The sequence below is a fragment of the Plectropomus leopardus genome, chromosome 6, assembly GCF_008729295.1.
Source record: "Plectropomus leopardus isolate mb chromosome 6, YSFRI_Pleo_2.0, whole genome shotgun sequence".
NCBI lineage: Eukaryota > Metazoa > Chordata > Actinopteri > Perciformes > Serranidae > Plectropomus > Plectropomus leopardus.
The window spans coordinates 15,243,197-15,258,948 of NC_056468.1; the positions used below are offsets into that span (position 1 = coordinate 15,243,197).

General features: G+C 42.9%; 1 protein-coding gene across 3 annotated transcripts in view; it reads left to right on the forward strand.

The window, feature by feature from the left end:
• The window catches only part of fam172a (family with sequence similarity 172 member A), a 188,648-nt gene that overhangs the window by 101,152 nt on the left and 71,744 nt on the right, over positions 1-15,752 (forward strand). For all 3 annotated transcript variants that reach the window (XM_042488204.1, XM_042488202.1, XM_042488203.1), the window contains exon 9: positions 6,993-7,109. In XM_042488204.1, coding sequence (XP_042344138.1) covers positions 6,993-7,109 — 117 coding nt within the window. The remainder of the gene's footprint in view (positions 1-6,992; positions 7,110-15,752) is intronic.

Here is a 15,752-nt window from a genome sequence, read left to right on the forward strand (position 1 = left end):
TCCCTCCCTCTCTCTCTACACCCTCACCATGACCAGAGTTCATGCACTGGAGAGTCAGAGGGGAAAAAAAACCCTGTAAATGCATGTGACCTCAGCGAGCAAAAACCTCTCCACAACGCTGAAAGATGCACACACACAAACACGCTCCCTCTCGCTCCCCTGGGCCCTGTGGCCTCGTGCTAGAGAGGGCTTCCTTCCTGCGGTTAAGACAAAGGAAGCTGGGGACCGACAGGGGACCTGGGACCGCTGCTTCAAAGCCACAGGAAGCGCTGGTGTTGTCTCTTCCTGTGGAGGGTGTCGGAGCGTGGGGGGCCAGCTGCCTGTGTTTTCACAGCCAGGGACGAACAGGGATGAGTGTGTTTTGTGTGTGTGTGTGTGTGTGTGTGTGTGTGTGTGTGTGTGTGTCTGTGTCTGTGTCACAGGCAGTGTAGGTAGAGTAGCTGAACACATTTTACTCCTACTCCTCTCGATCCTGTATGACAGTGGTTCCAGCCACGGGGTCCACATATTCAATTTGATTTCACAAAATGGATACAACACGTGGGCTTAGAACACAGTAAAATAAAACATATTGCAAGAATTAAGTGCAATTACGTATAACTTAGTAAATAAATGCCAACTAAAAAAGTGCATATTATTTCTTCAAGATTATTGACATAAAAACTATTCAAAGGCACAGCATGTAAAAAGAAAAAGTAATACCAAAAACAAGCAATGAAATAGTTGCTGAACAGCAGGAAAGGCCCCTCAAATTAAAAGCCTTGTACCAAAAATTCAAAATAAAGTGCCTTTAAATGCTACATGCTCACAAGTCACTTGCGGTCCGTTCAGAATGGACCCACGACCCACTTTTGGACCGTGACCAACCAGTTGGAAACCACTTCTCCCTGACCTCAGATCAATTGCAAGTAACATACAGTCAGAGGGATAAGAGAGCAAGCACACTAACATCATCCCTGTGGTGAATCCGGTAGTCATTAAAAGCCAAATCCAGATGAGGATCATGAACTTAACCACTGTTGATCCATAAGTCCATTGTCCTCATTGATTTATGATCGAAACAAATCACTGCCAGAGCATCAGTCAGCCTTTATGTTTGTTTTTCCAGCCCTTGTCACTGTCTTTGCCGACTCTACACATGCTCGCAATGTGTACATGTCTGTGTGTGTTTGTGTTTGTGCTCCTGTTCCAATGTTGGCGTGTCAGGATTTATGGGGGTGTATGTGTTAGTGTGTCTGCGCCATGTGTTTTCCAACCTTCCGGTGTGCACCCGCATACATGTTTGTTTGTTTTTTCTGTGTTCGCCCTGGCTTCTCTGATGCTCTCCTCTTACTCTCTGGCAGCAACAGGACAGTTAATCAATCAAATATTTAAGCAGTGCTTCAGTGCTCAGTGGGTAGTCCTAGATTATCTGTGGCTGTTGGCAGTGCATGGCGCAGCCACATTATAAGCCTCGTCTCTGACTGGCATCGTCACGGGGCGCTTCTCTCCCTCTCTCTCTTTCTCTCTCTTGCTCTCCTCCTTCCCCTTGGCCTGTGCTCAGTCTTTGCTCACTCCCACTACTGCTCAACATTTTGTCCTCTTTTCCATTCTCACTCATTTTCTGTCATTCTCTCTCCATCCCTTGTTTTCCTTCCTCTTGTTTGCCGCTCTCTATTGCACTCTCTCTCTATGTATAATTGTGGCTTTTCACATTGACTATCTGACAGTGAGCAAGGCCCCTTAAAGAGCTCTCATCTTTATGTCTTTGGCTGTTTCTCTCTTTTCTCTCGCTCTGCATTCTTTCTAGGGATAAGTCTGCCTGTCTCCCCACGGGGATCTCCATTGTGGATTACCATTCAGTTTTCTCCCAATTATCTAGTGGCTTTCGCTGCCTTTGACACATAATTATCAAAGGCCTAAATAATTGTCTTTATTATTGCCGGTGTTTAGATGTAGCGTCAGCGGAGCAGTCGCGAGCAAGGGAGCGTCACGGGGAGAGGAGAGAAATGAAGTATTTATCTCGACCAGAGATTAGCTTAGCATGCTGTTAAATGATGTCTCGTCGCTTATTTCAACTCCTCGTCCAGATAAATAAACATGATTAATATGCTCCCTCCTTCCCTCCTTCATGCCGCACACCCACACTTACATATACACACACACACACACACACACACACACACACACACACTCACACACCCATTGCATATCACGTTCTTCGTCAGTGGTGAAAATAAGATTATGCACAACAAAAAGTGTAGCAATTAGCTGGCTTTGTAGCAGGAAACAGCTTAAAGCACTGAACACTGTACTTTGTTGAGGGCCATGTAAGAGGTCAGGTACAAGATGCAGGGGTTAGAGGAAAGTCTCTTTGTGTGCGTGTGTTTGAGTGGCTTCAAATGCTTGGGGGATGGCTATTTCATAGAGCTTGTGAAAAGATGGATTTAGTAGAATTGTGCCAACCAGGGGGTCAGAAATTTGTAATGTTTGCGGGTCTCTATAGCAACTAGGCCCTCTGAGGAGAAGTCAAAAAAGAAATGGTTTATGAGGAAGAAACAGAGTGGAAGGGGGTAGAGGGATTTCATAGTTCATCCAGAGTTTGAATGTATGTTGGGTTGGGGGGTTGAACTCAAGTTTGCGTCATCAGTTGTGACTCAGCTTTGTTATGATGGCTCAGAGGAATGTGAGCGTGATGTGTTGGTGCGGTCAAATTAAATCCAAATCATAGTGAGGGAGTGTGTTTAAAAACAGCGTGTCATAAATGGGTTTGGAAATTTCTTTTACACTTTTTTTGTGGCTGACTAAATTATGAAGTCAAAATGGCCTTGGTAATTTCATTGAATTCGATTTTTAAGCCTGCAGATGATAGATGAAATACATCAGACTGGTGATAAACATTTCATCAAGGTGCTCTAGTGGGTAAGGACGCCGCCCTTGAAGCTGAGGACTCTGGTTCAGACCCCTTGATGGGACGCATCGTTTCCACTTAAGCTTAAGCTTCTGCTTATATTTTAGAGACTGTGAAAGCCCTCTTGCTTCAGGGATGCTGTATTGAGGCCGACCCTGTGATCTGATCTCCTTGTGAAATAGGCCGAGGGAAAAGAGAATTTTCCTCATGGGTATCAATAAAGCATTCATAAATATTCTTTGTTGTGCACACGTCTGTCTCTCATCTGTTTTTTCTTCTCATTCCCTCCTTTTCCCTCCTACTTCTGATATCCATTCACCTTCCTTGTATAACCTTCAGCCTCTCTACTCCCCCCTTTTCTTCACATTTTTTACACACACGCTCCCATGTCCATCCCCCGACCCTAACTTCACTCCGCATATCCAGCTGCTTTAGTGTTAAAGGAAAGGCCAGCAGAGAGGCAGCAAATGTCTCAACATCTGTGTGCTGGTTTTAGCTCAACAAGTATTTCCACATGTTTCTCTTCCTTTTTTCCCTGTCCGATACAAGACTGATCACAACAGCTGGCCTGTTTCCTTGTTAAAGCTGCAGTCTGCGGTTACATAGTGGATTAGCACATTTAACGTTCTGGATAAAGATGGCTAGCTCTAACTCACAGGCTAACATGGTGTAAAAAATTGTAACATGATGAGTCATATGATGATACAGCCTTCCATATACCCACTTGGTAGAATGTGGTTTTAGGAGAACTGGTCTGTAGGTTAACCATGAGTATCACCCCCCTAGCAGAAGATACGGACATGCTTAAATTTTTCTTTCATCATGCAGCTAACCACAGTTGTCATTGTGGCTTGTAAAACATGGGACCCAGCGGTGTCAGAATCATTGTGGTTGAAGGCCACACTGCATAGAGCATGGAGTCATTATTTGTCAACCTATTACCCCAACTGTTACCACAGCCAACCATATGTGTGTAGGCATTGCGGCAATGAGAGAGCTGTCAGAACGAGTGATTGATACAGCCAGTGGTGGGAGATGGAGTTCTTTGGCCTTTAATCTTGGTTGAGACATCATCAGGAAAACAGACTTTGCTTGGTGAAAGTTGCTGATTTATTTTCCCCTCCTCATTTTAGAAAATATAAAACGTTGTCTTTGAATAGCAAATCACAGAGAAACTGTAATAAAAGTTTGTTTGAGAAGGGCAGACATTTTTTTTTTTTAGTATTTCAATAAAATTTAGTGAGGGAGAACTCGTTTTCAACTACGAAAAAGCATCCAGAGGTGCTGAATGTGATTAATTTGAGTGGCTGTTTTAGGATTTCCGAAGGTCTCGTTATTCCATTTTTACAAAAACATTTTCTCCAGTCACTCGTCTGTTTGATGAGGCAGTCTGTCTACGCTAGATTAATCATGTGCTGTCTAAATACTTAAGTCCAGTATTTAAGTTCCAGACGTATCCATCCAGCACCATCTAAGACCCAGCTTCACTCCCACCTTAGCAGCTGTGCCTCTTTTTTTTTTTATACCTTTTTGTTTTTCTAACCGCTGTCTGTCATTCACTTGCCTCCCTAACACACTGCCATGTACCCACATACATGCAGGCATGCACGCACACACAAATACAGTCTACTTTGGCACCAGTCACCAAATTTATTATAGCCCAGTTACACTTTTAATATACCAGTGATATCCAGTGAACCATGTAAAGTACATTTTCCATCAAAAATGGAAAATGTTGGACCCAGATGTTTTAAGGGGCATACAATAGGAGCCAATAGAGGCCTATTTATCCACTCGGAAAGTGGAAAAAAAAATTCACTTCTTTGCCCAGACTTTGGACGATGTTTTTGACTGGTTTGAAGTCATGTGCTTAGCGGTTTCCATGGGCAGTCAGTCCACTGTCTCCTGTTTCCTGGCCTCTGCTAGCAGACCCTATACTCAGGGACTGGCCCGTTTGGCTAGCTCCAGAAAACAGGACCTTGACTGACACCTCCAGTTTTAAAAGGTTGACTTTGCTACTCCCATGGGCCCAGTTCTGCCAGAGGAAAGCTTTTCAACCAAGCGTGGATGAGGAGGGAGTACAGAGAGGAGTGTGTTTCTCTGTGTGTGTATGTATGATTTTGTGTGAGCGAACGAATGTGTCAGTGCATACATGTGCGGCGTCTGTCTCCTTTTGTTGTCTGTCTCTACAGTTGTACACTTTTTTTTATGCTTATGGTTGTACCTCTCCTCTCTGTCTGCTCTATCCTCCACCCTGGTGAAGAAGCTCCAGTGGAAGCCTTATCAGCTGTATGATGTATGAGTCCTTAGTGCCTTAATAGATTCAATTTATCTCTATACACTCCCACTTTAATTTGGCTGGGCAAGGGAGGATGTATTCAAATGCCCACCGTGATTTTGATGTACAGCCAACGTACAGCCAATCGAGCTGGCTGTAGATGGCCAGCGTTACTTGTCTGTGAACGTGTATAAGGAGAGTAATTTCTCCAGCTTTATCCCCAGTCTGTGTCAGACTCAGATTCACATTAGCAGCAGCTCAAACCCTACCAAACCATAGCTTTGCACTCAAGCCACAGCCCTACTTTGTTTTATTACAGTTGGGCTTTTATTGGCAGATATTTATCGTATTCTTACATGCAAGCACCGACTAAGCCATGATATTCCAATCCCTGTCTTAGCCCTAACATTACCTAGGTCTCCCACTAAAGTGCTTGACTTATTCTCAGACTTAGAGCTATAAACATCGTCAACATTTTAAGTAGAAGTCCAGTAGTCCAAGACACTGCCAAGTTTCTCCTGTCTTTAGATGACAATTAAGATAAGTGTTTAAAGGGGAACTACACCCATATTCAAAATTCATTCATGTTATTCTTGTGGTCTAAGGTAGTCCAAAAGTTCTAGTTAACATGAATAATTCTCTCCCAAATCCAAAGTCTAGAGTGCTAAAACCCAAATTTGTGATGTCATATGGTTTACAATCTGCTGCTCCATAGACAATCAACTGAGAAAGATGTTCTGAGTATAGGTAATAATTATTATTAGTAGTATAATTTGGGTATAAAATGGAAAAAAAAATCTGTGCATCCACAAAACAAGGCTAACAGGCCATTCATTGTCTATGGAGTAGCTCCAGACTTGATGCAAACACAAGTTTTGGACTAACTTATCTGGTTTCTGTCTTTGAGAGAGTATCTCATGTTCATAAATATAGATTGAAGGTTCCTACACCATGGAGATAACATATTGAAATTCTCAATTTAGATATTGTTCCCCTTTAATGCCATTGAAATTATGTCCGTATGGCCTTAGCGCCATGTGTACTTGACCAGAGAGTGCTTTTCTGCAGCACTATGCCCATCCCCAGTCTACCAATCTCTTTCCAAGCTTCACTAAACGTATACAATAAGTGATTGTTAACCTATTGTTACAAGTCCTGTTCTCTTTTCTTCCTGTTTTATCTTAAAGCAAAGTAGTGAAACGGCTCGTTCCCAGGGCCTGGCTTATGGTACTCCTTGGGGTGGGACCAGCGGTGTGGGAAGTCTATTGTAGTGCAGTAACAAGTCCTTTGCGTGACATTTTCCTTGGCGTTGACATTCAGAGGGGAATAGGAAGACGGGCCTGCGGAAGCCACATTCTCTGTGACATGTGAAGGGAAAGGGTATTAAGAATGGGGACAGAGGTATTTGAACGTGCACAGGGAAGGACATTTGCACAGAACGTGACAAGGACATGCTATAGAGGAACAGCTCTTTCATATTTCACTTTATAACATTATGCTCTACACCAGGTTGAATCTGTATTCGCTGTCCACTGGGCTAGTGCTATCATGGTGTGGGGAGTAGGCTCAGAGTGTGGATGGATAGGGAATCCATTTTTTATTAGGCTGTATCAACTGACACAGTGACCATGTCATATTAAAATAATTTTATACACATCTATGCAATTTTTTTTGCTAAAGAATATATTCTATCATGTGTCTTAAAGCATATGGTCTTTTTGTTGTTCAAATTGCTGAATCAAACATTGTCCTCATCAGCAGTGATTGTATCATCAACATGCTGCATGGCTGACTAAGACTAATTTGATTTGTTTTTCATGGCAGATGAATCAGAGGGAAATGCAAGTGAAGAACAGAGCATGTGCCGTGGCTCTGACCGACTCTGCTCACAACATCTGGCTGCAGGAGACCAGCAAAGGCACTCAGGACTGGATGCAGCAGGTGAGATAGCCACACATGCGCAAATACACAAACTGAAGGCAAACAAAGACGCTGCAAACTGTACAGGGGTCCATTCTTGAGCTCCCATCTCATCATGTAAATTCACCCAGCTGTGAGCTAAGGTCTCTCAGATTTTGCTCCTCTCTGATTTCTCCCTGCACAACCCCTCTGACCTTCATAGGTACCCCTGACCAACAGCTAGCCTTAGAAGTGATAGAGAACCATTGTTTGCATGTTTTCCCTTGCTGTCTTTATTTATTTTTTTTAAACCAGCCCCCACATTTTCTTCCTGGGTGCATGTCAATGAATAACTAAGACAGTCAACCCTCGCTGGTGCGTGTGTATGTGGCAGGGCGTGCAAATGTGCATGCATGCATGTGTTTATATGTGCTTGTGGGTAAGCGTGTGAGATAGAATGCACGTGCACATGTGCATTTGTGTTAGCTTCATTTTAGCACTTGCCCTTTCTGGTGTGACCTCTGTGCCATACGCAGCACCTGGGCTCACTCAGTATGCACATACAGATGAGGACCATCCAAGACCAGAGCTGCTTGAGAGCCAGGGATGCAAATGTCATGCACACACACACACATACACACACACACACACACACACACACACACACACACACACACACAGACACACACACCTACATGCCATACCTTTATTTGTCTTACATCCTCTTTTATATCCCTTGCCTTTTGCTTTTGCTATTTCTGTCATCTCCCATTTCGCAAGTGTGTTTGGTTTTGTACACTTGAGTGTGTGTTACTTGTCTGTGAGTGTATATGTATGTCTGTTTGAGTGGTGGGGATTCAAGGTTGCACTGGCCCCCTTCTCCTTGTCTGGCATTTCCTATTTTTGATTCATCTAAGGGATGTTCGGGACACAGCATAATTGGAATGTTAAGTGATTTTCTATTTGTGATGATTACCCAGAACAATAAATCTGAAATAACCTTCTTTGTCCAGTCGGAGTAAGGGGATGGACGAGGATTCACTCTCCCTCGTACTCATTAACCCGTGATCCTTTTTTGTGTGAATTAGGAGAGGAGAATTTTTCTAGAGGGAAACAGTAGCACACCTGTGCCTTGCTATGCCCTTCTCAACGATAAAACAAAAGCTAATATGGAGGAAATGTGTAGATTTCTAGATTCAACATTTTGTCTGCTATCAGCTTTGTATTTTTTTCTACCTCTTTTCTTTAAACTCCCAGCCTCAGATTGTAGTTTTAGTGTCACTATTCTAAAAGAGTGCTCATTACTTGTTGCTAATTCCAAAGCAGTGTTTATAGTTCTTTGTATTTCTCTCGGGGACCATTAAAATCATTATGTAAATCATTACATCAATTTTATTTAACAACAACAAAAAATGTTTTATCTTCTGAAACCCAGCTTAACTGTAACTGAATTAATAGAAAGGCAAACCATGTGGATGTCTTTTATTCTTGCCACCTTACTGATAGAAAAATGGGTACTCAGTATTTTAGCACAGAGGTTGTTTTTGTCTGTTAATTTAGTGTCAGACAAAGACAGCCAGTTATGATAAATACTGCTGATCAGTGCTAAGTGGCGAGATATACATTATCTTTTGTTAACATCTGATAGATATATAGATATGAGATGTTCTTATATTTTCAAAACTGATAACCGCAATGGTCTTGCTCAAATTCAGTATTTCATCACATCCCTGGCTTCTGGGCCTGGATGGCAGTGCTAGTTAACAAGCCCCAGGTCAGCATGAGGATTGAGATGCATCCAAAATCTAATCTGTCCCTTGTCATTTACACTAACACCGGTGCTGTGTTATGTGCAGCGGTTCCACCAAAAGGTCATAGTCCCTTTGTGTTCCATCCAATATGCTAATGATATAGGGCTCTCTATTATTGGCTCAGTTTCCCAATGTTCGCCTTTTAGTGATCACACAGTAGACGTCCATGCAGTCATTGGTGCAGTACATAACATGGACACACAAACAAACAGTAAATGCATATAATGCCCCCTTGTAACATCTCTATATATCAACAGTGTTTCCCCAAGGTTGACTGCTTGGTGGTGGTTTATTTGGGGGATCTGTTTACCCAATGAGTTTCTAGGGGTGTAAATCACAATTTTTTTTATTGTGATATTAAAAATTAAATTGACTCCACTACCACACACAAAACATGGCCAAACCACAAAAATATTTATACATTTGCTAATTTTTATTTACTTTTGCACCTAGCCTTACCAATATTGGTCTGGTAAAGCCAGGAGGAGAATTTCTTCTCTATCAGCCAAGATGGTTCAAAGTCTGTCTTTCTGTGCATGTCGGGGCAGTGCAGCTGTATCAGCAGGAGAGCTGCTCGCATCCTCGCCATTGCCGCCTGATTCAGGTCCAGTTGTACTTTTAAAAGATCCAGATATGGGATAGCCTCTAGCTCACTGGGTATATCATGCGCCCCATATGCTTCGTGCTTCTGCAGTGGCCTGGGTTCGAGTCCAGCTCGTGGCCCTTTGTTGTGTGTTGTTCCCTCTTCTCTGTCCCACCTTTCCTGTCTCTTTCAAGTTGTCCTATAAAAAAAGGGATAATGCACCCAAAAAAATCTTAAAAAAACAAAAAAATGCAGACATTTTAGTTTGATTTTCAGACCTTTGGGGCAGTTGATGTCTGTCCATCTTTGGTTTTTGAGAACCTGCTTTTATTGCATGTAATGCAACGAATTGTCATCAACTTAAGTAACGTTCAGTTAACCTGTCTCTCCTCTCCTGTGCCTATCTCTGTGTAGGTAAAACACAGCGAAGAGTCCATGATGTCAGCTAACTGCAGTAAATGCTCTCATACTTAGCTAAAAAAAACCCATTAGTGCTCATAAATAACATTCTGGAAGAGAACTATGTAGAGGCCTTTACAAATGCGAATCATTCATTCAATCATTGTCCGTAACCGCTTGTCCTCATAAGGGTCACAGGGGGGCTGGAGCCAATCTCAGCTGTCATCGGGCAGAGGGCGGGCCCTGGACAGGTTGCCAGCCTATCGCAGAGCCGACACATATAGACAGACAACCTTTCACGCACACAGTCACACTTAAGGGCAATTTAGAGTCACCAATCAACCTGACCTGCATGTCTTTGGACTGTGGGAGGAAGACAGAGAACCCAGAGAGAACCCACACAGACATGGGGAGAACATGCAAACTCTGCACAGAAGGGCCCCTGCCCACAGACCAAACTTGTTCCAACCCGGGATCGAACTCGGGACCCTCTTGCTGTGAGGCAACAGTGCTAACCACGAGTTCCTGAATAACACTTGTATTGTGCATTTAGGTCGAAGAGGACAGCTATTAATGAACAACACATACACACACACACACACACACACACACACACACACACACAGAGCCCAGAAGGTGTTGCACATCACAGAGGGGAGGAAGCAGCGAACCTGTATAATGCCCTGGGTGGTGTATAAATGTGGGTGCCCATACGAATGGGTGCATGTGAGGTCAGGGCACCCCAGCAGTGCACTGCTCTGTTCTCCTCGGACAGAGATAATTCTCTCCCTCCGGGGTTTAAGAGGTCGCTGGATGGTGGGATGATGCCATGAGAAGAGGCGAGTAAAAGAGAGGAGATAGGATTTAGAGATCAGCGCCTGCTGGGCCAGGTTACACAGACCAAATGGGTCAGACGAGGGGCAACTGACGTCACTGCCAGGAGACAAAATATAGTGTGAAGATGAAAGAAAATCAAAAAAGGCAGGGAATAAGCAGAGGTAGAGATAGAGAGACTCCATCCATTGACTGAGGGAGAAAAAGAAATAAAGTATGAGAAACGTTCAATTATTTAGATCCCGTTGACTGCCGGCACAGGTTAGAGTTGTGGAAAAGAAAAACAAAAAGACAGGTAAGATATGAATGGAGTGAATACAGATGGAAGAGGAGAGATGAAGAGATGTATGTGGAGATAGATGAGTAGCATAGTGAGGAGAAGTGAGTGAGAGAGAGAAATGCGAATGATGGTGTACAGCTGGCAACCTGTCACAGTCTCCAAGGTGTCTCCTGTCACTGTGCTGGCCTGCTGTCACACTCTAGTGGCCTGCCCAGAGCACAAACACACACATGCACTCACACACACATACAGAGTACACTATGGTCATGAATAAACCATCCTAATCCATTGAGATTATACAGCTACTGGAGGAGGTGGGAGAGAGACAGACACAGAGAGAGTGAGCAAAAATTGATACTCAGGACTACTTTCTGAGAAGTTAGGTTGCAGGCTGTCATGTGTGTTATGGTTTAGGAGACTTTTTGTACACTTAGCACAGAGTTTCTATCATGGTTCTCAGTCCCGGTTGCTTTCAGAGAGAAGAGGTGGAGATACGGTTTTACCTAAAATGGAGCCGATTGTTTACAATTGCAAATAGAAATTTACCTATATTTTGTTAATATTTTTATTGAGATCTATGTTACAGTTTCCAAAAAAATAACTAGATAATTGTGTAACGTATTTGATAATTGATTCACCCCGTTTATGGAGTTATTTTAGGTTCACTTTTTAAATTGTTATAATTATATACATTATATCTATACATTACATATATTTGAATGAATTCTGGCAAAACTATAGTTTGTTCTGTTATCCTGATGCAGGTTTTGGAAGGTAGGGACTACACATGCCTTTTTTAAAGGCGCTGTATGTGTATTCCTGTGACACTTAACTGTGTAGTGGATATGGACACCTATGAGAGACCTATTTGGTCTTTGTGAAGGCTCCATTAGATCACCCTGCCATCAGCTGTGTGCAGTGTTTTGTGTCCATTACTCACAGTGTGCGTGTGTGTGTGTTTGTTGCTTATGAGAAAGACACAGGCTGGCTTCCACTCTGACTTGCAGAAGGCAGCAGGTGGTGAATTGTGACTGCGCGCACACACACACATGCACGCACAAACACATGCGTATAAACAAAGAAGACATCTCTTGTAGGTAGAGAGATTGAGCTGACACCTGCTTATCATTTGAACCCTACGAGCTTTAGTATGTAGCTTTTAACTCCTAACTCTCCACTTTAAAAGACCGTTTAGACTTTTGTTTCTCTATAATGCTGGTGATGGGATATAAGCATTGACTGAATAAAAATAACGGACATAGCCACCATGATATCATCCACTGGTTTGTGGACTCCCGTATTTGCATTTTCACCGTCGCCAACTTGGAGTTTTGGAACCAGAGATACTATATTTTCCAGAGAGTGTGGAGAAGACTCATAAGCCCTTTTTACAAAGAGATTGCGCTACAGGGCAGCTACGAAGTCCCTTCTTCATGCTGCCTTTGCACTTTTACGCAGGGGACCATATTCTTAAGTATGTATAACTGTAAGCCTTAATAAATTGTAAATAAATGAGCTATATAAAAATTCACACACAGTTGTCATGAATATTGAAATTAGCTATATAGACCAAGTGTTTGTTTTTAGTTTTTTTTTAATGTACAAGGTCGTACATATATTTATTTTCGCTGTAAGGTCAAGCATTTTAACATTGGGATCTATTAGTATTAAGCTGCTTTTAGAACCAGCCGCATGTGGCCACTTAAAGAACTGCAGTTTTTGACATTTCCGTGTTGGCTTAATTTCTCAAGTTCCTGCCCAGATTTAAGTTAAAAAAAGGACTCTGCAGCAAGGTGTCTTACAGATCGTGTGCATGGTAACGCGTGTGTGCATATCCAGCACAAATCTAAACGCACACACACACATACACTGACACACATGCACAGAGCAGCAGAGGTGGGGGAGAGCAAATCTGTTTACATGTTTGTTTCTCTGTCTGCCTTTAGTTCAATGGCGCCATTGATCAGCGGACGAGCTGCTTGATGTGATGATGCTATGCGTCAGAGGCAGCCGATACGATGTGCCATCCTTTTGTCACGTCGCCCTTCTCTAATCCCAGCCAGCAGGCCTTGCCTTTATGTGACTGCTGTTATGCCTGCGGTCTCCCACAGCACTGGGGCTGTGTGCTGTGTGTGTGTGTGTGTGTGTGTGTGTGTGTGTGTGTTAGTGTGTGTGCATTTATGCAAGAGTTTGCATGCACATGTGTGTTTTTGCCTTGACAAATCTATTCAAACCCTGGCCTCCCTGCCTCTATTGGTGGTGGTGGTGGAGGTGAAGGGGGAGGGAGCAGGGCCCTTTGAAAGACTCCCCTACTTTCCCTCTCTCCAGCCGCCTTCAGCCCACTGCTCCACAGCCCAGCTGACATCTTCCTCCAGACAGACTGAATGAATTAAAGGAGATACAATGAGACACTTGATGTAGCAGTCAAGGAGCCCCACTGCTTCTGTGCTGCTCTACACCGCTCTGCCCTCAAGCCCAGGCTCAGAGGAAAGCACATCTAGGGCAAAGCAAAGGATCTAAAAATACACAATATGCCACTGTTTACCAAGATGACTTGTCGTCTTTTCCCAACACTAAACCCCCCATCCTCATCCCCTCCATCCCCCCTCATCTCTTCGCTGATCTTTCTTTTACCTCTTTGGTTCCTCTGTACTCCTTAACAACTTGCACTTTGGAGTGACAAAGCCAAAAAAAATAAATAAATATGAGGAGGCGAGTGAATGGTATTTGTACTATTTATTCAGTTTTTTCTTTACCTGATTTTAATTTTTTTTTTTTTTTGATTGGATAGGAATGGATCACTCAGGAGCCAAACTAAAGTTTAATACCTGACCTTTTTTTTGTGCACTTTTCCCAAGTGAATTGTGTTCACTTGTTGATATTTGCTAAAGATATGTGTATATGGGCCAGGCGTTGCATTATGTTCATCTCTTGCAATAAGTTTCTATATTTTTTTCTATAGGCTTACAGTAAATAAATCACTGTGGGACAAAAAAACACATGTCAAGCAGACAGTAACAGAAGAAATTTACTTTGACATAGCTGCAGAAACATCTGTAGACAAAAAGCAACCGCTAAGACAAGCTCAGTTTGGCATCAGTGTCCCTGTGTACCTTTAGATATTCATACAGAAAAACATAAAACATATTTGGGTGTAGGCTGTGTGTGTGGAGGGATTATCTTGAGTGATGACAGCTGAGTAAAGTGTGATATAACTCTGGATTGTTTTTTTGCATGTATGCTGTGTGTATGTGTTTTTTTTTCATAGATTTGTCAGTCCAGTCCCTCCTCCTGCAGGGCCTTGGGAGTCAGGGTTGCTGAGGGCAAAAATGCAAAAAGCATGTGCGTGTTTGTGTATTTGAGTCTGAAGGGTTCACAACGGTACACATCTTCATGGGAGACCCCCCGTAATGCAATCACTGACCCACACACAAGCACATACGCGCACACAAGCATGTGCAACACTGTAATGGCTGTCAGGGGGCCAGGGTGAAAGTAAACAAGGGCAGATAAGCAGTGATTCAGAAGGACGCCAGCTGCACATTCTAATCTCTTTACATTTTCTCTTTCTTCTATTGAACTTTTATCTTATCTGGAGAACGTCTTCTCCAAGCATTCCTCTCAGCCTCCCTCTCTCCCTCTCTCCCTCTCTCCCCTCTCCCTTGTTTTTGTACTAACCTTACAAGCCTCAGCATACCAATCCACATTGCACGGTCAAAAGGGAAAACACGCTTTGATATGTTGTCATCTGCTGGCCCAGAGACTAAAAACTCAAAGCATGGGAATAGTAAGTTGTTTTGAAGTTTGGCACAGATGCAGTTCATTAATTGTACATTGGATTTAACCCTAATGTGTTTGAAGTAACCTAAGTGGGTAGAAAGACACAGACAGGACAGTGGCGCCCCAAGAAATTTTTTCACAGGGGTGGCCACATGGGGCCACTGAACTGATGTTTGAGTGGCGCACCAAAACCCACAGCCAGGTTGGGTCCCCGCTTAGAAACCCACAAAAAAGTTGCGTTACGGGTAGAAAATATGTTTATGTAAATGAATGGGTATGGGTAAAGATGAATTAAATGCGGATGGGCAGTGCATGAGATGACTGTGCATTAGTTTCTGCCTGATCCGACAACTGTATCATATGGAAGAATGACAAAATGTGCTGAAAGCATTCAACAAAACATCATCCCAGGGTTGAGGATGCAGTTGACTGATAGCAGTGGGCCATATGACGACAGATGATTACAGCAAAATCACTTATTTCTGTTTCACTTTGCATTACATCAACAAGTGGAAGATGACTGAGTGTGTTTGCACATCTGAATGGGACAGTGCATTACGCAAAACGACGTAACAGCAGAACCGTGTTTAATCATAGGCTGGGTTGTAGAAATTATATTAAAAAGTCATGTTGCGTCCAGAATTGACTAAGAGATAGTTAGGTGCAACAGGCTGCTTCCAGTACTGAGCTTTGTGGCAAAATTGGACCCATGCAGGATGTAGGATAGTTGAAAACTATGTCAAATTAGAGTTAAGATATTACATACTGATACTGTTTTTGTCATTCTACAGTAAATACTACAAATTTCCTGATGTGCATAGACTAATACACTGGTTCAGTTATCATTTTGAGTTCCACAGCATTCCTGTTTTTGTGTGTTATATTTCTGTATAAATATGTGCAAAGGGAGTCAATGCCCCACCCAACCACCCCTTGGTGGCGCTACTGAAACAGGAAGATGAAGGCAGCAAAATCCGGATAAAGAGGTCTTCACCTCT